Source organism: Girardinichthys multiradiatus, chromosome 5, assembly GCF_021462225.1.
Source record: "Girardinichthys multiradiatus isolate DD_20200921_A chromosome 5, DD_fGirMul_XY1, whole genome shotgun sequence".
In the NCBI taxonomy this organism is placed as follows: Eukaryota; Metazoa; Chordata; class Actinopteri; order Cyprinodontiformes; family Goodeidae; genus Girardinichthys; species Girardinichthys multiradiatus.
The window spans coordinates 34,115,079-34,141,165 of record NC_061798.1 but is presented as its reverse complement, the minus strand read 5'-3'; the positions used below and the strand labels follow the sequence as shown (position 1 = coordinate 34,141,165).

At 38.5% G+C, this 26,087-nt stretch overlaps 1 protein-coding gene across 1 annotated transcript in view; it reads left to right on the top strand.

The window, feature by feature from the left end:
* The window catches only part of LOC124869050 (zeta-sarcoglycan), a 520,530-nt gene that overhangs the window by 340,339 nt on the left and 154,104 nt on the right, over positions 1-26,087 (top strand). The window contains exon 3 of the mRNA XM_047366758.1: positions 4,088-4,189. Coding sequence (XP_047222714.1) covers positions 4,088-4,189 — 102 coding nt within the window. The remainder of the gene's footprint in view (positions 1-4,087; positions 4,190-26,087) is intronic.

The following is a 26,087-nucleotide window of genomic DNA, read 5'->3' as shown; positions in this document are numbered from 1 at the left end:
ATTATCATTTTTGCCATAACTGCTGGTTGATCCCATTTGCACCCACTGCTGTTTTGCTTTATTTTTGTTTAGTTAGATATTTTACCCCTTTTTGTGTAGAACTTTGCATGTTTGAGTAGGTGAAGATTATTAAATCAGAAGAACAGATTGTATCAGGCTGCGATTTCATAAATACGCACATAGATAAAGAAGAGGCATTTCTGGGTTTATTTTGTGTAAGAGTGATTCGTCAGTCAAGATAAGGTTAAAAGTTCCACACGTTTCGGCAGAAACGGTCGATTAAACAGTGACATCTCCGGTAATAGTTATTAATTATTACGGAGTATTTAACGGTTGTAATTGTCAAAGGCGTTGAGCCACAATTACAACACCAGAAGACATCTCTGGTCTCAATTCATAAATGAGGATTTTGGTTAAGAAATTAATTTTGTCAAATTATGATTTTTAATTATAATTATTGATAAGGATTAATCAATCAATAATCATAATTCCTAACACACCACACACTCAATGTAAAGACACACAACAATGGACCTCACTTTAAATTCTTAACCATTATTTCTAAATAATTTAATGTGTTTTTTCTTTTTGTTGTAATGATTTGTTTGAAGGACAAATTGAAAGTAAAGGTAAAAGGTATCTTGGGCTTATTGATAAGTAAAAATAAAAAGTTACCATAGGGTTTACTGTTGTACCAATACTGCATTGCACCTTTTGTAGTGAATACAAGCAGCTGAAGCAAAACTGGAGAAGGAGGAGGCCAGCAATCTGTAAAACATTAGGATAAAACTTTAAAAGTCCAGGAGGACTGGATAACCAGTTCATATTTTAGTCACTTCAAATTCAGTTCAAGGTTTTTTCTGGGAGCCCATATTTAGCATGGATTACTGCCATCCTGACAGAGGCCAAGAAAGTGAACCTCTGGTCAAAATTAAAGGATGATTATTTTCTTATTTGGCCTGACAGCAGTTAGCATGCCTCCAACAATGATTGTTGAATCATATTTCTTTGATTTACAGATTTATTGAGCAATGCTGTGTGAAATGTTTATTACTTGGGATATACTTTTATATCTTAGCCCGGTAGTAAAGGGGAGGGAATTAAAATTCATGACTGTTAAATAAATCAAAACATATTTTGAAGCTTGTCTTTATAACATTATGATGTACATTCATATCTTTTAGTTCTTCTTTTTTCTTTAAAGTTTTGTTTGTTTGATTTTTTTCTTTATTTTTACAATGCCTTCTGCATTCCCCAGAAGATTCACCAAACAAAAATATAACTTGCCAGCAGAGCAGCCATTATACATCTATGCTCATTATGCCTCCTCCTCTGTAATTTGAATAAGCACAGATCTGACATGCTACACTAGCCATTGTCTGAAGGCCCTGACTATCATAATGCCCTACATGGCTGTTTTGAAGGAATTTTATCTTGCCGTGTAAGCCTGATTCAACAATCTCTTGAGCATTCACTCGTGTGGAATTTGTAAAAGGCCGTAGAACTGTTCACGAACCGACACAAAGCCGTTTTATCCCACTGAGCCAACCAATTTATAACAGATTCCGCTGTAATGTAAAGAACACAACCTAAAGCTATGCTTCTATAACTTAAGTTACAATGACTGAATGCAAGTTGTGTAATCTATGCTTTCTACACCAGTTTTATGGTGTTTTTTTCCATTAGTGTTTATCATATCCGGACTACAAAGTGTTGAATTCCAAATGAATGAGATGAAAAAAGAGCTGATTGGGGTCAAATCATCAATAAATACAAGTAACATTTGTGTAAATACAATAAGGCACACAACAGAATTTATGTTGGAGTTGCAACACATGGCGAACATTTTATTTTAATATTTTATTTAGATACAAAGCAACAGATCTCAACCGTGTACTGTAGCATTGGTGCTAATTTGCATAATAACCGGAAGAAAGTTTCAGATTACGTTTCAAAGTCTTCCTTAATTGATTAATATACTCCTATTTGGAAATTGTAACTTTTTTTATCTGAAAGCTTTCTAATTCTGTAACAAGGTAATAATGACAAAGTTATATTTTAGTCTGACTACAGCTTTGTTTTACAATGTAAATTTTCCATATTTTACTGCATGACCTTAATTAGAGACTTAGCTAGTCACTGTACCTTTAAGCTAAAATCGTTTTTATGATGTTTTGTTTATGCATTTTTAGTTAAAAGCTCCTCTGCTGCTATTTCTGCACAATTGTAAGTGAAACTGTTTTCTTTAGTATGTCAAAATCACAGTTCTGATTAATGCTTAGTCAAAGCTAACAATAATTAGAATATTTTGTTATTTAATAAAGAATCTCTGCAGTTTGTATAATAAACTGTGCTTTTTTTCTTTTCCGATTGTCAGTTCTTCCTTTAAAGTATTCCTTGATTATTGTTTATTTGTAAAGTAAATTATTATTAAAAACTATGTGATTATAAATCTATTACTGATGAAAAATGATGCAAACCTCTTGAAGAGTTCAAGACCTTTTGAAAATGGAAAATAAGAGCTTTATACAAAACAAAAAATAAAAAAATCTAAACAAAAGAATACAAAGAATATTATGAGCCAGGAGCTCTGAAATATTATTGTGGACCTAGATTCTCCAAAGTAACAAATAACTAACCTTATTCACAAGTAAAAGAGTTCAAGGTCTCTCGTATCATCAGTAACCAAAAATAAATCTTTCTTAGCGACCTTCCTTTCCTCTGTTACATTGTGTTACAAGTCATTCAGATTTTCGTGGTGCTACTCTCATTCATTATTCTTGCTTTGAAGCACACAACACATAAGCTGTCAAGCACTAGAAAAGGAAAATGTAAGATGACGAGATTCTGTGGCAATGGCAATCAATTAGCCACACGCTTGAGCAGTTCTACTGCACACGGTTTCAGCAATCCCGTCACTTCATTTTTGTCTCGTTGTATTGTGTGGGTATTACTGTGTCTTAAACACTCTATAGCCAAAAACCCCACGCTCTGAACTACTGTTTACATTCACAAATTCTTCGCAATAAAAGTTGCAATACGTTTTGTAACTTGATTTACCATTTCTGTGTTAGGGCTGAGCTTTGACATTGCTTGCTTGATGGTCCACTGGTTGACGATGGCAGGTATGATCAGTTGTATTTACCTCTCGGCTGAAATGTCTAGTATTGTTCATGCTTCAAAATATTTAATTTTACACAGGCAGCATATGGTGTTCTTCTTGTCCAAATTGTTTTGTGATGGATTTCTCAGCCACCTCCTCGTGTCTCCGTTATGTGTTCACTAAAAACTGTCAAGGTTCCAAACTTGCTTGCTTCTGAGTAATGCCTTTAGCATTAGGTTATAAATGAACATAATCAACTTTTGACATTTGCTTACTCATTCAGAATGGTCAAAGTATACCGCTCAATGCATCAAAACATATAATTATCTTATTTTATTTTTTAACAGACCTGTACCTCAACTTGAATGTTCAATTTTGTCTCTTTATTCATGTTTAGGTGTTTCTTACTCCTGTGTTTGTTTTGTCATAGAGGTCGGAGTTCTAACCTGGGAATGATTTCACAATTCACACCCGAGTTAGGTGCATTATTGATGCAAGTTGGAAAATCAGTGAAATTTTTTGTCATGGTAACTACTCGTACTAATGCAAGCTAATAACCTCAATTTCTTTCTAATTTTTTTGCAAAGGTTATAAAACATTGCGTGCCACTGTTTCAATACTATCTAAACTGTCACAGATGCTAATAGATAGTTTATGCCACAACTCACTATGTTTTAAATGTGCTTTAGTCCTATTGGATGGTGTACCGTAGACTGCTTGGAAGACTTAGACTTTACTAGTACTGACCTCTTTCTTTCAATTTTGATGGGAATTCAGAAAATCTCACTTCTGAGTAAAGCTGGAATGCATAATTAAGTCATTTATTACAAATGTTTGTATCAGTATTAGTATGACCAACGGAACCCTCAAAGCATAGATTTGTAAAGAAAACCAAGAAATTGTTTTACTATGAAGAAGTGTAAAAAGTGTATGTATGTGATATGTTTTTTGTTCTTACCTTTCTAATTCCCCTCACTTTTTCAGAATGGTATGGGAAACCTACGAGTGACCAAAGAAGGAATCCGACTGGAGGGGGTGTCCGAATTCTTGTTGCCCTTATATGTCAAAGAGATCCAGTCACGAAGGGTAAGAATGCATGTGTGTGTGTATATGTTTTGCAGTGTATACAATTACCTGTCAAACTGATTTTTGATTGTTTATATGTAAGAAAATTCATGAGATTACCTTGGGGTTTCTCGGTTCAAATGTAATGTTTACCAATCAGAGGCATGTGTTTCTGTCCCTATATGTGTCCTTGGTCTGATCATTTAATGAGAATGTGCTCATGTCCATACATTGTTTTGTTAGGCTTTAATGAACAGAACTCTGATTTTTGTTCACAGCACTTAAGGTATGCTTGTCATTTATGTGCCATGTCGTAACACTGTCTTGGATCTTACACTTTTCTGTATGCCCATTCATCACACAGAATTGTCATTGTTCTAGGATGCTGTTGGGGGTTGTGATTTTTGATTGATTAATCTTGATCAATAATTATAATTAAAATCATAATTTGACAAAATAAATTTCTTAACCAAAATCCTCATTTATGAATCGAGACCAGAGATGTTTCTGGTGTTGTAATTGTGGCTCAACGCCTTTGACAATTACAACCGTTAAATACTCCGTAATAATTAATAACTATTGCCGGAGATGTCACTGTTTAATCGACCGTTTCTGCCGAAACGTGGGGAACTTTAACTTTTCTTGACTGACAAATCACTTTCGCACACAATGAACACAAAACGCTCTCTCTTTATCTATGTGGATATTTATTAATCTTCACCTACTCAACATGCAAAATTCTACATAACAAGGGTAACACATCTAACTAAGCAAAAATAAAGAAAACAGCAGTGGGTGTGTATTGAATCAACCAGCGGTTATGGCAAAATTGAGAATATGACGAAGAGGTGTGGTGGTGAGTGGAGAGTGGGGGGCGCAACTCCAACTGTAACTCAGTTATTCTGACCATAAAACTTCCCCCAACTCCTGAGCAGACAAAGGGTTATAAAGCTTTTGGCGGCAAGCTAGCGAGCCGTGATATGGGAGACAAAGGAAAATGGAGAATTTTACCATGAGGTTATTTTAACAGTCCAGTCTTACAACGCACGTGCGTTGACTCTCAGATGGTAAAACACGCACAGAGCTAGGAACGCAGCGGCTCCAGATATCAAAATAACACATCAAAGTTTCAATAACAAAGTTACATGCACATATCATTCAGAACACATGAGATTCTGACTAGCGATTATCATCGCACTACAACCTCTGACCCTGCCCAGGCTTTCTAATAAAGAAATAAAAATAAAGGATGGGTTTTACTTGGTGAAGTTTCCTTCTGGGGCAGCGAATGAGAGGAAAAGGGGGGGTTTTGAAGCGTTGCTGCGCGTCCACAGTTAAACACCAAGAAAGCGGTCAGTCCCCGTCCTTTGGCCTTCTTGACGAAAAAGAAACATAGGATCTGACCATCAGCAGTCGACTAGGGATGAAACACGGTGGCGGTTCGTTTCCTCAAACTCCGTGTTTTTAGTTACGTGTTAAACTCACGTCTTCACAAAGTGAAATTTCTGGCCTTCCTAGTCCAGAAACCTCAGTTATGAATTGTTCGTTGGCCAACGAGAGAGAATAAATGAAATCCACTCAGGACTCTTCTTCTCCAGGTGATGCTTCAGATGTTGGTGATCGGGTCACGATCTCCAGCTGAAGGCGTGTGTTCAAAATGGGCGCCTTCCTATATAGCGTCCTGTGACATCAGACTTGGGACACCCAGTCATATCAGTCACAATGCTCGATGGGATATGTAGGAGCGGGCTGTCCTGGATACAAAATGGCCGATGCCATTGGAGAGGCACAGTGACGTCCAACAACGTGCAGATAGTCCAATACTCAGCAACAGGTGGTCCAACAATGCTCTAAGCAACTCTTCATCCTTCTTTCTCTCCTCCACTCTTTCCTCCTTTTCTCCCCTTTTTCCCTTTTGCCCCATCTTTCTCTTTTTCGAGCTTCTTTTTTCCTTTTCATTTCAGTCTGTGTCCGTAACAATTGAAATATTCCCAAAGAAGTTTATAATAAAGTTTCTTTTATAAATATCAAGCAGAGCTTTAAAGCATTAGCTGTGATGCTCCGCTTGTGAGAGTAAATCTGTTGGGGAATTTCTTGGCACTCAGACAACAATTCTGAGCGCTACTCTGCTGGACAAGACACGGTAAAAAAAAAAAAGAAAGGAAGCTCAGGCAACATCCATAGCAAATTATTCTATATCTAGGATAACTTCTGCAACAGCATGTAGATGCTCACAGGTCTCTGACTGTATGTATGTATGTATCTCTCTCTGTGTTTTTATACTGTATCTATGAACTGTAAAAGCACTTTAATAGTCCAATTAGTCCATCCATCCAATTACTTTACTCGCTGAATATTAGTCTTGCATGAATTACTTGTGTTGTCTAAAGTGAAGACTGTAAATTGGAGCAGGAAATGTATGTCAAGATGGGGACCAAAAGGTATCATTCAACTGTAAAATTATTTAAATAGTACAACTGTAAAAAAGTACAACTGTGAAATTCATGTTTTGCAATTTAAAAAATTCTGTTATTGAAGCTTTTGTCAAACCAAAGAATGCTTAAGTGAACCAAATAAGGCAAAATATTATGATCACCAAACAAACAGTTTGTCTGTCCCCTCTTTTGCTGCCAAAACAACCTTAACCCACCTGAGGCTTAGACTGAACCCCTAAATGTATGCTGTGCTATCTGGCACTAAGATGCAAATCAAGTCCTGTAAATTGTGAGATCGGGCCTCCATAGATCAGACTTGTCTATCCAGCACATCCTACTGATATAGAACTGGATTGAGATCTGGAGAATCTGGAGGCAAAGTCTACACCTTAAACTCATCAACCTCCTCAACAATTCCTGGATCATTTTTGCTTGGTGGCATGGTTTGTATTATCCTGTTGAAAGTGGTTAAAGCCATCAAATAATTCTTTTTTTCTATGTAAGGTGTGCAAGGGCTGCTAAAAGGATGAAGTAGGTGGTTCGTGTTAAAGTATAAAAAAAAAAAAACAAAGTCCAGCTTCCCTGAGCCCCTTCCATTAGTGCTGCTGGAGGGGGATTGGAGGAGGGATGGATACGTTTATCAGGTGATGCAGAGTGTCAGGTCATGAAGCAAGGCACTTTCTAAATTTTCCTTCACCCATCCATGTGGAAAGCATCACCTAAAGCTTTCCAGCAGAACATTGTCCAAACTGTTATACTGCCTCTGCGGTCTGGATGTTTTCTTATAGTGCATCCTGGTGCCATACGCAGGAGATGTAAAATAAAACATAATTCATTAACTTTGGCCACCTTTTTCCATTTCTCCATGCTCTGGGTCAGGTGGCCATGTGTCCATTATTGGCTCTTTTGGTGATGGACTGCACGGGCACCCTCAATGGTCTGCAATTATGCAACCCCAAAGGCAATAGACTGCCATGCCCTGTGTATTCTGATACCTGTTAGATTGGAAACAGCATTACAATTTCCATCATTTTGAGCTGTAGTTGCTTTCTCTGTTGAGTCTGACCTCATGGGTGAGCCTTTGCTCCTCACATGCATCAATGAGCCTTGGTCAGCCATAACCATTAATCTTTCCTTGGACCACTTGTGATACATCCTGACAACCAAAGACCGGAACCCTCCACAAAAACTACATTTACAGAGACGTTCTGACCCAGTTATTTCTCCATCCCAATTTATTCCTTTTTAAACTTTAATCCTTGAGCTCACCCATTTTATCTGCTTCTAACACATCAACTTTGAAGACAAAACATTCACTTGCTGCCTAATTCACCCCACCCACTAACAGGTGCCATGATGAAGAGATAATCAGTGTTATTCATTTTACTAGTCTGTGGCCATAATGTTATGTCTGACTGTTGCTTCCTGTTGTTGATCAAACTGTAAATGATAGACCAATGTACTACATGGTGCTCCTACTCAGTGTTTCTTTGTTTGCTTTAAACCTAATACTATAACACACTTATGATGTCTTGCAAAAACGACAATTTCTTTCAGAGGTGCTACAGAAAAATGCCATAGAAAATTTAGATGTTTGAGAATACAACACAATCTACAAAAAAAGGAGATGGCATAGGAGATGCATTTTAGAATGAATGAGTTTATAATTGCAGATGAGGAAGAAAGAAAAAGTAAAGTAGACAGAAGCAGGCAGCAAAAGCATAAAATCTGTGGCTGTTTTAGAGAAAGACGCACTATATTACCAAAAGTGTACGGTCACACCACCAAATAAATTAATTCTGGTGTTACAATCACTTCAATGGCTGCAGGTGTATAAAGTTTAGTTTAGAGAAACGTGACCTGCACAGAGTCCTGACCTCAACCTTCTTGAACATCTTTGGGCTGAATTTAGAGCAGAGGCTGTAATTCAGTTTTTTTCATCTAACTATGAACACTTTCTTAAAATACGTGGAAGATCTTTACAGACTATTTAAAGTTGCTATTGCTGGCAATGATGGGTCAATCAACAAATTGGACCTTATAGATTAAGAAGATGATGTCATCAAAGTTTATGTACATGTAAAAGTAGACAAATACTTTTGACAGTATACAGGTCCTTCTCAAAATATTAGCATATTGTGATAAAGTTCATTATTTTCCATAATGTCATGATGAAAATTTAACATTCTTATATTTTAGATTCATGGCACACTAACTGAAATATTTCAGGTCTTTTATTGTCTTAATACGGATGATTTTGGCAGCTCATGAAAACCCAAAATTCCTATCTCACAAAATTAGCATATCATTAAAAGGGTCTCTAAACGAGCTATGAACCTAATCATCTGAATCAACGAGTTAACTCTAAACACCTGAAAAAGATTCCTGGGGCCTTTAAAACTCCCAGCCTGGTTCATCACTCAAAACCCCAATCATGGGTAAGACTGCCGACCTGACTGCTGTCCAGAAGGCCACTATTGACACCCTCAAGCAAGAGGGTAAGACACAGAAAGAAATTTCTGAACGAATAGGCTGTTCCCAGAGTGCTGTATCAAGGCACCTCAGTGGGAAGTCTGTGGGAAGGAAAAAGTGTGGCAGAAAACGCTGCACAACGAGAAGAAGTGACCGGACCCTGAGGAAGATTGTGGAGAAGGGCCGATTCCAGACCTTGGGGGGCCTGCGGAAGCAGTGGACTGAGTCTGGAGTAGAAACATCCAGAGCCACCGTGCACAGGCGTGTGCAGGAAATGGGCTACAGGTGCCGCATTCCCCAGGTCAAGCCACTTTTGAACCAGAAACAGTGGCAGAAGCGCCTGACCTGGGCTACAGAGAAGCAGCACTGGACTGTTGCTCAGTGGTCCAAAGTACGTTTTCCGGATGAAAGCAAATTCTGCATGTCATTCGGAAATCAAGGTGCCAGAGTCTGGAGGAAGACTGAGGAGAAGGAAATGCCAAAATGCCAGAAGTCCAGTGTCAAGACCCACAGTCAGTGATGGTCTGGGGTGCCGTGTCAGCTGCTGGTGTTGATCCACTGTGTTTTATCAAGGGCAGGGTCAATGCAGCTAGCTATCAGGAGATTTTGGAGCACTTCATGCTTCCATCTGCTGAAAAGCTTTATGGAGATGAAGATTTAATTTTTCAGCATGACCTGGAACCTGCTCAAGGTGCCAAAACCACTGGTAAATGGTTTACTGACCATGGTATCACTGTGCTCAATTGGCCTGCCAACTCTCCTGACCTGAACCCCATAGAGAATCTGTGGGATATTGTGAAGAGAACGTTGAGAGACTCAAGACCCAACACTCTGGATGAGCTACAGGCCGCTATCGAAGCATCCTGGGCCTCCATAAGACCTCAGCAGTGCCACAGGCTGATTGCCTCCATGCCACTCCGCATTGAAGCAGTCATTTCTGCAAAAGGATTCCCGACCAAGTATTGAGTGCATAACTGTACATGATTATTTGAAGGTTGACGTTTTTTGTATTAAAAACACTTTTCTTTTATTGGTCGGATGAAATATGCTAATTTTGTGAGATAGGAATTTTGGGTTTTCATGAGCTGTATGCCAAAATAATCCGTTTTAAGACAATAAAAGACCTGAAATATTTCAGTTAGTGTGCAATGAATCTAAAATATATGAATGTTAAATTTTCATCATTATATTATGGAAAATAATGAACTTTATCACAATATGCAAATAATTTGAGAAGGACCTGTATTAGTCTGTATTTTGACAAACACAATTATAAATAGGCTAGCAATGAACAACTGAAGACTCCGTTGTCCAAAATGATTATCCTTTTAAATTCCAATTTAAATCAGTGGAGACACACAGTAGAGAAAATACTGACTCACTAAAAATGTTTTCAGCCGGATTCATAGCACCATTGTTGTTAGTAAACTGCATGAAAAATAAAAAAAACAGTAAGCATGTATGAACAAAGGAGAAATATAATAGAAGTTTAACTATTATAAAGAAAATATTTTATTCAAGAAATTCTTTGAAATCCCTCCTAGTTGATACCTGACATTATGCTTTAAGAAGCCCTTCAAACATTCAAACACAACCATGGTAGCTAATGTGACATTTCATATTAAAAGGATGTAGAATAAACTGAGTTCATCCCAACAGATTCTTTGGAAGATAACGTAGGAACCCCGTTTAGTGTTATAAAGGGTTTTGAGAATTATTTAATCTTGTTAAGGTAGTAGGTCCTTAGACTTGTGTTTTTTGTCATAGCGAAACAGCAGCACTCATCTTGTCCAATTGCATTCACCAGAAGGAAAGCTCTCTAATTTTTGAGAAAATAAATGTTCCTGTAGCGATGGTGAATAAAAGGAAGTGAAAAGGCAACTATCCCTCCAGCACATATTTGGTATGTCTTACTCAAACATATTAAATGCAGAGGTAGATTTTATGTACGTAATCGAGGCCATCCTGAAGCAAAGCATTGTAGGAGAAGGAAATTGAATATTGTGACTCCCAGTGAGAGCTAAATTCAGAACACTGCATAAAAAAGACACACTAACAACAGTGACACAGTGAGAAACTAGATTATCCAGGTGGGTTCAAAGAGATGAGGTGTAAGGAAGGGAGAGAAAATTGTGGGGAGAAAATTTACGAGTAAAATAGCAGTGGAAAAGGGGACAAAAGAAAGTCAAGGTGTAAGAAGGTTTTTCTGTTTTAGACTTTTTTTAAATGATGGTGTTGATCCACAAATTTCCTGCAACTGTGAAAAGTAGTTTTTTTTCCACAGTGATTTATTTTACTGTTTCTTCACTACTGATAATTGTAAAGAAATACTTTGTTTTACAAATAGCCTATTAGTGTTTCCGTGTTAAAATGTTTGAACATTGTACATGTGTGCATATTTTGCAGATTTTAATAATTTTAGAACCTAAAAAGGACCAGATAAGTATTGTCCTGATACAAAACGCTAGATTTGAAAGAAGGTGTAGTTTTGTTTCTACTATGACTGTAGATGGTTTATAACAGCAAGAACAAAAGATAGAATCCTCAGATAGTTTCATTGTTTGAACAAACCTTATATAATCTACCTGCTTAGTTGTGAAGTGTAACTGGTACACCACAACTGTCAGTGCTCAGAAATCCAGGTTAAAATTCTCTACCGAAATGTTCCACAAAAGATGTTTTCTGAGAGTTTAAGTTTGAAGTGAAGGACACATTAGTCTAATTTTTTCTTTTGATACCATACCAAAACAGCATTGTTATATCGACATGAACAGGGAGAACAGGGTGAGAATTGTATGCAAAAGTATATGAAGGGTGGCTGAAGATGCAAGTCAAAGGCTATATTTTTCTTAGCACCCCTGTATCTTATCCTCTGGTTTCACTCCCACCAAGGTCTTTCTTCAGTGACACACACATAATTGCATACACACGCAAACACTGGCTCTTGCCACTAAGCCTTATAATTGTCCCCACAGGGACCTTGTGACAACCTATTGCCACCACAGGAGGCACAAAGACAACTTCAATTATTCTGCTCTCTTGCTGTCTCTCCATCTTTTTGATTTGACTTTTTCTTTATGTCCTTTTTTTCTCTATCATTAGAACTTTTATACCTACATCCCCTGTGTTTGACACTTATTTATTTCTCGCTGTAGCCTTCTAGGTTACTAAGTCTGATAGTCAGGGTAACATTTATGTTATAGGCGGCCCTAATAAGAGGTTTACCTCCTAGAGAGTCCCAGTGAAGAAAATATTGCCACTGCAGAGATATTATGTATATGATGCAGAAGTGGTAAGAAAATTAGCAAGGATATTTTGGGGGGTAAAAGCTGCCTTCCTATAAAAAAATAAATAAAAAACTTTGTCAGTTTTCAGATTTATAGGCTCCTCACTCTTCCCTCATTCTTTCTCATTGCGTCTCCTCTGGGGACCTGAGTTAGCTGAAACTTCTCCAACTCTGTTGCTGTAATAGAAAAGCAGACAGGTCTAACGTAACATTAGGCCGTTGCCACCTTAGCAAACCATATTAATTTTGACTTTGCAGGAGTGTAAACAATATAGATGGAGCAGATGAACAGTTTTGTTTTTTGTTTAAGTCAGAAGCTTACCATCGGATAAACACCAAACAAAAGCAGTATGCAAGAAATTCCAGTTGGCATTTGGAAACAGTGTCATGGGGACAGATATGACTTAAACACAACTTTTGAGTAAAATGAGGTACTCTCTATTTGGCTTGACAATTAATGCTGAAATCCAGACCAACCACATTACCTCATCTGATCTATTATTCAAAAAGTCATTATTGCAGATCATGGCAGACTTTACCATGGCTAATAAATCATTGAGTCATAATTATTTGCTATGTTTGCTCAGTTGATTTCTAAAAATGTTCACAAATAATTTCCCAAGTCCAAATCTAGTCCCAAGTCTGTGATGACTGAAATTACAAGTTGATTTGTATAGCACATTTCAGCAAAAAGATAGTTCAGGTGCTTTACATGATGAAAACATAAGAAAGGGAAACATAAAAGTACATTGCAGTGGCATAATAAAAGAAATCAACTCTAAAACAAATGGGTTTTTAACCTTGATTTGAAAGAATTCAGGGTTTCAGCATTTTTGCAGTGTTCCGGAAGTCAATTCCAGATCAAAAGGACACTATTATACCCGCAAAATGAGTTTGAACCAGATATTTTAAAGAAAAGATGGTGTCTTGTTTCTTTCATTTAAGAAACATTTGTAAAATATGAGATACGGTCTCACAAGCAGATCTAGAGAACATCATTCATGCATTTGTGTCATAACCATGTATAAAGAGTGAAAACAGTACATAATAATTTAGATATTATTTACATACTGTAAAATGCTTTCAAAAATTAACATTTGGAAAAAACTGAAAAAAGTTGAAAAAATGTATATATATATACAAATACACACTCTAAAGAAGACAACGTACAATAATATAAATACTATATATACAGAAGGATGATGTAAATGATTAAGTAAATTAGTATTTGTTGTATTGTACATGTTGATGTCAGTACTCATAGCCTAAATGGTCATTAACACCTACCTGTCTGCTTGTGTTGCTTTTGTCCTGCAATTTCCTCTCTACCACTTCTCACATTCTAGGATGGTGCATTAAAACAAAGGGAACGACGCAATGATCCACTCAGCAATGCACTTCCAAGTCTGCCTCTTTGTTCCCTCTTTGTGATCCTGGGACCAAATTTACCTTTAAACGCTCATCTGTTCTTCTCCACCAGCTGTGCCAACAGCAGGCTCTGCTTCTCTGTCCGGTTTAATTTTCTCTACCTTTTTTTTCTCCATTTTGTGTTGGTCATTTTGACAAATCAAACCTCTTTACACAAAAAGGTGATCACAGTAAAATGCTGACAAGTGAGTGTCCACATTAATATCAAAGAGATTAAGTAGGACAACGACCAGCATAGTTAGTGAACATAACAATAAACAAATCAAAATAACGATGAGCATGTAAATAAGCTACGTTCAAATATTTTGATGCTGTGTGACAATTGATTTAAGTTTGCAAAGTTCTGTCATCATAATTTGCAAATTTCTGAATCCAGTCTAATTTCTGTGTAATTTCTCTCCACTTATTACTAGGAGTGCATTTGTTTTATTTCGTATGTATTTTGCAAAAATCCGTCACAGCTCTTAGAAGACAACTTCACAGCAAGCAAACAGAGTCAACCACAGCTCCTCACTAAGATAGAAATTTCTGTCATCTCCCCCAGAAACAAATATAACAAGAGCAAAGTTATTTAAAAAAATGCACGGTACTAATGAATGCAAGATGCATTTAGTGGTAACTGCAGCTCAATATGGAACATCTGTGTATCTGTTAACACCTGAATCTAAACACCTGGGGGCGTAAGTGTGAGCGTGCTTGTGTATATAAGGTTTCTCCATAAAAATATGCAATAGCGAGAGTGAGGAGCCACAGACCTGCCCCCCTGGACCCGAGACAAACGAGGAGATCTGAGCCACAGACATCCAAAGGCCCCCAGAGCACAGGAACCCCAGGAGGACCAATGTTGGGACTGCCGCAACCCCATCAGAGAAGAGCAAAAGAGAGCCTCAGGGGAACCACCCAGCAGCCAGAGTGCAGAAGCCCCAGGGAGCTGCAGCGACAAGCCCACAGGTCCCACCAGCAGCCATCTACACCATAGCAGATCCAGCTATGGACCCAGAGACCCGAGACTCTAGAGCACATCACCTCCCAAGCAGAGGCCAGGGGTCCCAGACCCCAGCCAAGCAGCCACAGGGAGTGAGACGGCACACACCAAAGCACCCAACCCCAGACACCGAGGACCACCAATTCACCAGCAGGCAGACACCAGCCACCAGCAGGGCTGTGGTGAGGAGGAATAGGCACTACATTTGTTGGGGGGCCTAAGATGATTCAGGAGAGGGAGCAGTGCAAGACCCAACCTGACACAAAAACAAGTGCACAGAGTCACAATCACACATTCTCACCTTCATGCCTACACATAAAAACATTCACACCCAAGGTAAAGACACAGATTAACGGACATCGTACACTCACTCACACTCTCCCCATATATACTATATGCTCCCTGGTCCAGGCCCCCAGACCCAGGACATGGTCCCATTCCTTCCAGGCTGGAGACAGACAGACCATCCCAGCACCAGCCCAGACTAGTGCCGGCACTGCCTGAACCCAGACGACCCCAGCCCAGACCCCAAACCCCCACTCCGACCCCAGCCCCCAATGACCCCCGTCCCAATCGGGAGAGGAGGACAAAAACGAAAGAGTGGTCTCCCTGGTCCAAATGAACCTGACAACCAGAGCCGTCCCAGGAAGAAACAGTCCCAACCCCCCAATGAATTCCAGTCTCAACCCCATGAGCCCCCCACCCTCCATGAACTCCAGCATGAATTTTCCCACAGGGTCACTCCCAACCAGGACACAGATATTGAACACTTGACCCCGTACCAAACGCTACAAATCCCCTCCCCACGGGGGCACACAGTTAAGCTCCACCCCCAAAACCAGATGCAGACACATCCACACAGGGCAAGCTCCACACATGGGTGTGCTCCATGCACCCCCACCACATTATGCCTTCCATCATACAGCGCGCCACGTAACACCACCCCAGACTTGGCCCACAAAAGCTACAGAGCAAACACCACCGAGCACCGTACTCAAAACGGACCTCCTAACCCCACACCAAGACAGGACAAACTCATCCAGCAAGAGGTCCCTGGCCAGCGGCAAGCAGAGCCGCACCGCACAGGACCACCACCACAGCACGCCATACAGCAGAAGACAGAATGCACCCAAAACAAAAGGCGTGCCCAAATACCAGACTGAGTAAATGCGCCCCACCAGCCTCCCAAAAATAAAACCTCCCCTGCGAAAGTGTACCCCCAAGAAAAGAGGACCCACAGCATCCAACACATGCCTGACACCCATACACCAGCCAGAAATAGCCCTATGAGAAAACCCACACCGAAGCCCACAAAAGGCAGATAGACCACAGAGCCAAATCCAAAACCCACCGAGTAGCCAAGACCCCTCTACCCCGAGAACAACTCCAGCCAGCCTGCCCACCCAAACCATTCACACCCCTCCAACCCCTCCTCAACACAGAATCATAACCGAGAACAGTCAGAAACCGGAACCAAGGCAAGGGACCAGAATCTGAACCGGAATTACCCAGATCCAAACCATGCCTATCCCCACCCAAGACCAACCTCCCACCCCCACCACAGAAGAAAAACCTACACCCACCCCAACATTCAAATAACTCCCAGAACACGTAAGACATTAGACACCCAGGTTTACTTGCTCCCACAGACCCTCTGCCCTGCCAGCAGAATGCACTTCTTGAAGGAGAGAGCACCTGCATTGGGGTGGTACCTCCCCACCAGTTTAGGAGGCCGCTAAGCCCACCACTGCACAGATGGAATTCCCTAAAAGGACTCAGAATCTTTGTGAATAGGTCCTTATGATTTCTGTCAGCTTTTAACAAAACACTCTGCTCCTCATAGCCTTCAAAACCAAGCCCAGAATCTTCTTGCTAATCCTCATACAAGGCTAAATACTGGGCCTTTCAGTCTGTGGGTCCTAAACTGTGGAACAGCTTGCTCCTAGAACATCACAAGAACCCATACTTATTAAAAGTAATATCACTGTGACAAACAGTGATTCGAATAAACTGTACTTTTTCAAAGGTGACAACATTACTTATTTACTCAAAATATCTATACTTATACTGCCTTATTTTCAAGTCGGAATATAAAAGAAGGTTGTTCATGATACTCAAGTCCTAGACCTTAAGTCTGAATCAAGGCCCGGGTTTTTAGACCTCAAATCTAAATCAAGTCTGAAGTCTGTGTCCAAGTCTCACACTAGGGACCCCATATCTACCGATTTCCCTTTATTCATTTTTATGACTTTATCTAAAGACTTCTAGTAAGGGTCATGAACTTAGGCATAATACTAACCTAGATGAAGTGTTTTTTTTCATTTATTTTAATAGTATATTATTTGGGATAAGCTCTGATTCTAGCTCTGGAAAACAAATGAAGGCCATATTTCTTTGATGTAATGCTGCTTTTCTCTGTGATAAAGAAAGTAATTTTTCCTTGCTAAATAATAGCCTTTTTAACATCAGTTTCTTTTATTTGTGGTTTCCTTAGGGAAATAAAGCGGGGTAGTTTTTTTAATGTTCAGTTCACTAATTGTGTGGGTTTAATAGTGTCCGTTCAAGTTGTTGTCTTTCAGAAATACGAAATAAATTAAATAAAATACAGTTTATGAAAAAAAGGTGTATTGAACATCAAAAATGATAACATTTAATGTGCCAACTCTTGAATGCCCATTATGGTGGGCATACCATTGAGAGCTATTTTTACAGCAAATTATTTGTTTGCAAGTTTACTCTATTTTGAGTCCGTCAGTTTATCACCCCTGAAGTATCACTTGATAGCAATGTGTGATAAGGTTTCCAGTGCTCATATAATGTTTTTTAGGTTGTTTGCCCTAATATTTGTTTAGCAATAATATAAAGCTTCCAAGATTCCTTTATTAAGCTAATTTAAATTGAGACTTTATTTTTTTATTCGGTCAGAAAGCATTGTAGTTGTTAAATGTTCAATGCTGTGTAGGTTCAAAGGCTTAAACTGCCTCAGCACAAATTTTTCTGCTTCTGTCTTTTATCATCTTTCATTATATCCATCTCCTACTGTTCAAAAAGTATAATGCGCCAGTCTACCTTAAAGAAAACTCAGTGTGCTAAGTCCAACAAATGCATGGTGTATTTGATTATGACAGCATGCTGCTTTTAGAAAGTGAGGCGCTCAACATGAAAATCTCCCAACCATCAGGCTGTGAAAATTGTTAGACGATAAAAACTCGGCAGATACGTGCAGAGTATGTCAGATTAAATAAAAAGTCAAAGCAGCCACTGGAGATAAACTAACCCCCCCCTCCCCCAAAAAATAAAATAAAAAAGAAGAGGAAACAGTTTAACTTTCAACAGCTTGCAAAGGTTAGTTAAGGGCAGGAAAAGTCTTGGTTATCTTGGTTATATTTATTTTTTTTTTAAGAAAGAACATGCTTGAAAGTTTTTTACGTGGGTTTTTATTCTTTTCTGTCTCTATCTAATATATTGTTATACAATGTTTGAGCGTTAGCATGGCTTTGCTTATTTACATATTTGCAGCCAAATTTATAAATTATTGTTTGTCTAGAGGGTGAGTGTCTGGCATCTACACATCCACCAGATGAGGCCATGACCCACATAAAAACAGTCTCCATTAACATTTAACAGCATTTTTTAGAATGTCAGGAGACTCAAAGTCACTTTGGCCCTTCAAAGGAGATATGAGAAAAGAGGAAATGAATAAGATTATTAATCCCTTGTTCTCAAAGATTGTTCCATTCCTCTGTCCAGCTGCTGTCTCAAAGGTCACATCATGTAAAAGCCACAACAAATCTGCTCATCACAAAACTTGACTGGGGGAAAGGCCATCTAATACCACATCATGTCAAACTGAACAATTTTTATAAGACTGTCATTACAAGGGATATCGCTTGACCCAAACTCTATCAGAATACTCTTCCTGCCTCCAAATTAGACCAGATTGTGCCTCTGCCTCCTGAGAATGTGAGCCCTTAGATAAACCAGGCAAAGCACAGGTGCAACTCTAACTGGTCTTTGTTGGCCTTCCAAGTATTATGTCCTGTGGAATTAAAATTGATGCCAGATGTTAATAGGGAATATTTTATATCTAAGCCTTAGAGCCAAAAGATTTACAGTGGAATGCACTGTTGCCATGAAAATAAATTAAGACGACAGCATAACTTGCTTTGAAACCATCCTTTTTTTATACTTTACAGATACTTATTGTCATGGTTTTGGTTGCAAAGAGGATCCAAATGCAAAGCATGGCTGTGGTAAATACAAAATTTATAATAAAGAGGAATGCAGGGAAAAAAAAAACAGAATGGAGTAACAGGCAGTGTAACAAAAGCAACATTAGAAACCAGTGAGGAACAAAGAGAAATCAAGAGCTTAAATACTGAGGCAGGAGAGAAATGGCATTATTTAGAGGAAATGAGTTGCAGCTGAGATAGAGAGACCAGCTGAAGCAGGGTGTTGGGTCCAGCCTTGGATTAGAACATTTAAAGGCCAGTTTGATCTTTTCTAACATTTTTTAAATAAATCAAAGTAACCTACTTCGAGCACCGCCAGGAACAGAAGGAGAGCAGACTTCCCTTGATGCCACTGTTTGAATAAAAACCCTGCGTTCCAACAAACAGATCTCTTTCCATGCGGATCCCCACAGGAATCCGACAGGAAAGGTACAGCGCATGTCTCCTAGGTGGCAAGCAGACATGACTCTTCAATTTGGATCCAGAAGTGACTACGATCACATGCAATGAAGTTAAATAATGATTTTCTGTTTGAGTATTGGGCATTCATTCATATAAAGGGTGTTATGAAACAAGCGTGACTTGACTTTTCTTCTGAGGCCTCCAGAAGCAGCCCTAATCGAAGCGGATCTCCCCCACGGCCTGGAATAGATGGCTGGGACCGCATCGCACACCTTCCTGCGTGCATGTCCAGGTAGCGAGAACTACCCCGCTACACCGCGGCCACTCAAGGAGCCGAACGCGCCTTTGTTGTATGGTTCGGGCGGGCCAGTTAAAAGCACTTCCCCTTATCTACGAAGGTTAGCTGCAAGCTAACCTTTTGTTCACAAACAGGTGGATGTTTTCCTCAACGCCCAGGAAAACTTTTCTTCAGCACGGTTCACATAAGAGGTAGTGTTTGGGCAGAGATTAGTTTAGAGTTAAATAATCTAAATTATGTTCGCTTTATTTAAAAGGGTGGTTTTTAAACACAGAAGATCGGCCATAATGCGCTGTCCACGCTTATGTATTTCAACCATTTTATTATTGGTATTTTAAGGTGTGTGTTTGATTCTGATGACAAGCTTCTTTTATTAGCTCCAACCGCTAACAGCTAAAAACACGTGCTCGCCCACTTCATGAGTCAGCTAAGGATCATTTACCCAGAAAGGTTGTTAGTTTCCAATCTAGGAACAAATTTTTCCCTAAATATTATTTTACTAAACGTGATAGCTAACTAAACAGCTATGGATCATTTACCCAGAAAGGTTGTCGGTCCTCATTCAAAGTATTTCCTTAAATATTATTTAATATTTCCTTAATAATATTTCCTCAAATATTATTGTACTAGATGTGATAACTAATCAAACACAATTAAGACCCGTTTATCCGAAAGGCTTGGTTCTTATTCAAAATAATATTTCCTTGAATATTATTTTAATAAATAAAGGCATCTAATTAAACATCATTAAGACCCATTTATCAAAAAAGTTTGGTTCTTATTCAAAATAATATTTTCTGAAATAATATTTTAATAAATAAAGGTAGCTAATTAAACACCATTGAGAATTAGTCATCCAGAAGGTTGGTTTTACTCAGCAAATCATTCTTTAAAATGTTATTTTTTTAAAATAATGTTTTATCTGATCTTGCATTGTGTTGTTTGAAGGTATACCAATAATTGCCTAAGTTAGTTCCAAGACTAACTTAACTTCATTTCCATTTTCTAGATAACTCTTGTTTCTCAAACATAAATAACATTGCATGGTAATGTTGCATCACTGTTTTATGTCATGGTTTTTGACCATCTTTGATTCACTTGTTTATGTTGTACAAAGCCCCATTAGTCTTCCTTATTCTTTCATTTTGCTTGGTAGTTAGTTGGATTGTTTTAGCATAGCAAAGAGTTTGTTGACTGAAATATGTTTGACTTTGAGTTGACTTATTTTTGTTAATAATTTTTTTTATTTTAAGAAATTATGTGAATTCATTCTGTGTGTATACAGAGTTTTGCGGTTCAGTAATTCTAGAGCTTGGCTCTACCCTTTCAATTTTGTCCTAAGACCACCGCCTTATTGGGCTGGTATTCACAGGACAACCCTTAACAGACCGAAATATTATTTAATAAAATATTAAAGTGTTAATATTAAATATGAAATAATATATTCATATTAATAATCACAACAAGTGAAAATGATTAACCAGATACAGAGCTGAGCGGAAACACACCAGGAGATACATTATATTAACAAACGTATTTACGCACCTGTCTTGACACGAATATGAACTTAAGTGACATCCTGTTTTTAATCCTTAGGATTCAATATGACCTTGGTCTACCCTTTGCAGCTATAACAGCTTTAACTCTTTTTGGAAGGGTGTCCATAAGGTTTAGGAGCATGTTCATGGTAATATTTGACCATTCTTCTCAAAGCACATTTGTGGGGTCAGAACCTGATGTTGGAGAAGAAGTCCTGGCTCTTAGTCTCCACTCTAATCCATCCCAAAGGTGTTCTATCGGGTTGAGGTGAGGACTCCGGCAAGTCAAGCTTATTCACACCACACTCTCTTGTCCATGTCTTTATGGACCTTGCTTTGTGCACGGGTGCACAGTCATGTTGGAAGAGGAAGGGACCAAACTGTTCCCACAAAGTTGGGAGCATCGAATTGTCCAAAATCTCATGGTATGCTGAAGCATTCAGAGTTCCTTTCACTGGAACTAAGGGACCAAGCCCAACTTCTGATAAACAACCCAACATCATAATCCCCCTTCCACCAAACTTTAAATTTTGAACTGTACATTCAGACAAGTACAGTACTCCAGGCAACCACCCAACCCAGACTTGTCCATCACATTGCAAGATGGAGAAGTATCATTTGTCACTTTAGAGAACGTGCCTCCACTACTCTGGTGGTGGCGTGCTTTACATTGCACTCTGTGATGTATGGTATATATATATATATCATACTTTTTATTACTATCCACATTGTCACAGTCTTCAAGGAGATTATGTATTATATACATAGATTATACATATTCATTAGGATTTCTAAAGCTGTTCCTTCTCTTTACCATTATACAGGTCCTTCTCAAACAATTAGCATATTGTGATAAAGTTCATTATTTTCCATAATGTCATGATAAAAATTTAACATTCATATATTTTAGATTCATTGCACACTAACTGAAATATTTCAGGTCTTTTATTGTCTTAATACGGATGATTTTGGCATACAGCTCATGAAAACCCAAAATTCCTATCTCACAAAATTAGCATATTTCATCCGACCAATAAAAGAAAAGTGTTTTTAATACAAAAAACGTCAACCTTCAAATAATCATGTACAGTTATGCACTCAATACTTGGTCGGGAATCCTTTTGCAGAAATGACTGCTTCAATGCGGCGCGGCATGGAGGCAATCAGCCTGTGGCACTGCTGAGGTCTTATGGAGGCCCAGGATGCTTCGATAGCGGCCTTTAGCTCATCCAGAGTGTTGGGTCTTGAGTCTCTCAACGTTCTCTTCACAATATCCCACAGATTCTCTATGGGGTTCAGGTCAGGAGAGTTGGCAGGCCAATTGAGCACAGTGATACCATGGTCAGTAAACCATTTACCAGTGGTTTTGGCACTGTGAGCAGGTGCCAGGTCGTGCTGAAAAATGAAATCTTCATCTCCATAAAGCTTTTCAGCAGATGGAAGCATGAAGTGCTCCAAAATCTCCTGATAGCTAGCTGCATTGACCCTGCCCTTGATAAAACACAGTGGACCAACACCAGCAGCTGACACGGCACCCCAGACCATCACTGACTGTGGGTACTTGACACTGGACTTCTGGCATTTTGGCATTTCCTTCTCCCCAGTCTTCCTCCAGACTCTGGTACCTTGATTTCCGAATGACATGCAGAATTTGCTTTCATCCGAAAAAAGTACTTTGGACCACTGAGCAACAGTCCAGTGCTGCTTCTCTGTAGCCCAGGTCTGGGGAATGCGGCACCTGTAGCCCATTTCCTGCACACGCCTGTGCACGGTGGCTCTGGATGTTTCTACTCCAGACTCAGTCCACTGCTTCCGCAGGTCCCCCAAGGTCTGGAATCGGCCCTTCTCCACAATCTTCCTCAGGGTCCGGTCACCTCTTCTCGTTGTGCAGCGTTTTCTGCCACACTTTTTCCTTCCCACAGACTTCCCACTGAGGTGCCTTGATACAGCACTCTGGGAACAGCCTATTCGTTCAGAAATGTTTTTCTGTGTCTTACCCTCTTGCTTGAGGGTGTTAATAGTGGCCTTCTGGACAGCAGTCAGGTCGGCAGTCTTACCCATGATTGGGGTTTTGAGTGATGAACCAGGCTGGGAGTTTTAAAGGCCTCAGGAATCTTTTGCAGGTGTTTAGAGTTAACTCGTTGATTCAGATGATTAGGTTCATAGCTCGTTTAGAGACCCTTTTAATGATATGCTAATTTTGTGAGATAGGAATTTTGGGTTTTCATGAGCTGTATGCCACAATCATCCGTATTAAGACAATAAAAGACCTGAAATATTTCAGTTAGTGTGCAATTAATCTAAAATATATGAATGTTAAATTTTCATCATGACATTATGGAAAATAATTAACTTTATCACAATATGCTAATTTTTTTAGAAGGACCTGTACATCTGCCCACGGGACTGTGTAGAAATATATGCTGACTTTAATAAACTAATTTTAAAGAGAAACACCTGCTCTCTTCCTTTCTTATAACTTCTTCTGGCTCGAGGCTACTCCTCCACATCCATAAATGCTTCACTGCTGGCATAAAGATAGTTGTAACCATTGAGTGCAAGGCCATCAGCTGTCTGCCAGCAATCTAGTTAACTTCTGATTTAGAGGACATATACTAGGTGTCATCCATAGCTGGCAGACATTTTCCAAACTGTTGTAGTTTAGATTTTTTTGCAGAAAACTAAGGTCTTAGACTTTGATACAGAATCATAAAGTTTGTTTTCTACTGCAATGTATTTTTTTTTATCCTTCTGAAAACTTTAAAACCTTTATACCCAATTTGTCCCCTTGAACCTGTGCAAGAAAAGCACTTGTATTGACTTATATTATATATTTTTTTTACCCCTGCAGTCATGGATTGTGCACGGTAATTGGCATACTGGACAGATGAGCAGATAGTTTTGTACAGACAAATTTATTTTCTAGCCTACAGCAAATTTTACTGATATCGTCAGTGGAAAAATGAGGGCAAACATTACATAAATGTATGATCAGGACAATGATGTTTCACATTCCTGTCAGATTTATATATTTTCTGAATTATTTTATTGCGTTTTCTCAGTGTAATCACCTTGTCAAAACAAAGTTTAATTTACCATGAGAATAAGACAAGTTAACCACACATAACATGAGTCACAACATATTGACAGTTTGGCAGAGACACGTTTATATGGCATGATGAAAACTGGCAGCAATATCCACTCAGATTCTTTCTTTTCTGTCTACCTACTGTTTCTTTAAGTTGTTAGAAGGGGGCAGAGAAGATTTACATATTTACATTATACTTTACATGTACTAAACCAAGATTTGTTTTTCATTGCATAACCCCAAAAAGTGGTATAAAATTACAATGATTATAATATTATTAAGAATTATAATTATTATATTGTAATTAATTATTATTATTATTATTAGTAGTAGTAGTAGTAGTAGTTGTAGTTGTAATAGTAGGCTCCAATGGCAGTCTGTCCTACTTTTGGATTATTTTAGCTAATAATTATTTGACCACTTGGGGGCAGTCATGAACAGTATTTAGAGTATTAAACGTTGAGTCTAAAATGGTCTGGCATGTAGGTATGGAAATAAAGCAAATAGAAGGTGATATTCTGGAAAATATAACTTAAATTGAGATTCACCAACAATTGTAGCAAGATAAGAAACAATGAGCAAGATGCAAAATAAATTACTGCATTATTAGTGAATGTCCTGACAGTCACGGTTCATTCATTTTTAAAGCACAAATAATTTTTAGATACTTAAGCACACACATTATGTCTATGCTGTTATTACATATTCACAGGTTGTTACCTGGGGAACGGTCACAATCCAGTCTGTGAAATTAATTAAGGGTGGACATTTGAATTAATGAACTGGACTAGAGTGTGGCATTACACTGCTCTGGCCTTATGACATTAAAAATTCCCTCACACATTTACACCCTTCCAAACGTTGGGGCACACATACCAAGAAGACACACACACACACAAACACACACAGACAGATCAGACTTAATTAGCATTGTGCAGATCATTGGTACAATCTGGATCAACCTTAATTACATATTGTATGTCTCGGGTGACAATGTGTGTGAGTGTATGTGTGCATAGTGAGAACATCTTAAAGACAATGCTGGCTTAGATGGAATGGCAAGATGCCTTTATTTATTTATTTTTCTATTATAACACAAACTAAGTCTCATTACTCACATACTCTGGGGAAACTACTCATACATTTTTGTGTGTCTGTGTATTTGACTACCACATACTAGAAAAACAACTGGCCATCTGAATGAACAAAAACACAACAAGTGGTTTAACTTACTAAGAAAAAGAAAGTACTTTAAATCTCTGAATATGTAACTGGGCATGTGTAAAGTCAGCCAGGGTAATAAAAATGCGACAGTTTTATAGATAAATAGTTGGTGCAAAAATAATAGGATGCAATAAAACAGAATAAGCTTTTATATAACACCCGGCAGGAAATAAGATCCCTACAAATTGGGTATATATATATATATATATATATATATATATATATATATATATATTAAAGGATGTGTTCTGAAATACCACATCCTTTTAATTTATGGTGTCCACAATTTATCATTTTCTTGTTTCCCTTTGGTCTAAACTTTGTTTGACATCTGTTCCCACTTCCTATAGCCACTCTTCAAATGGAAAAGAAAAGAGAACATTATATCTGGGTAAGGCAGAAGTGGGTTGATCTTCACAATTCAGGAAACTGCAATAAGAACATAGTTATTTGTCTAAAGGTACCCATATCTACAGTCAATAAATTATTTAAAATAACTGCAACAGTCACAAACAAAGTTGTATATAGACC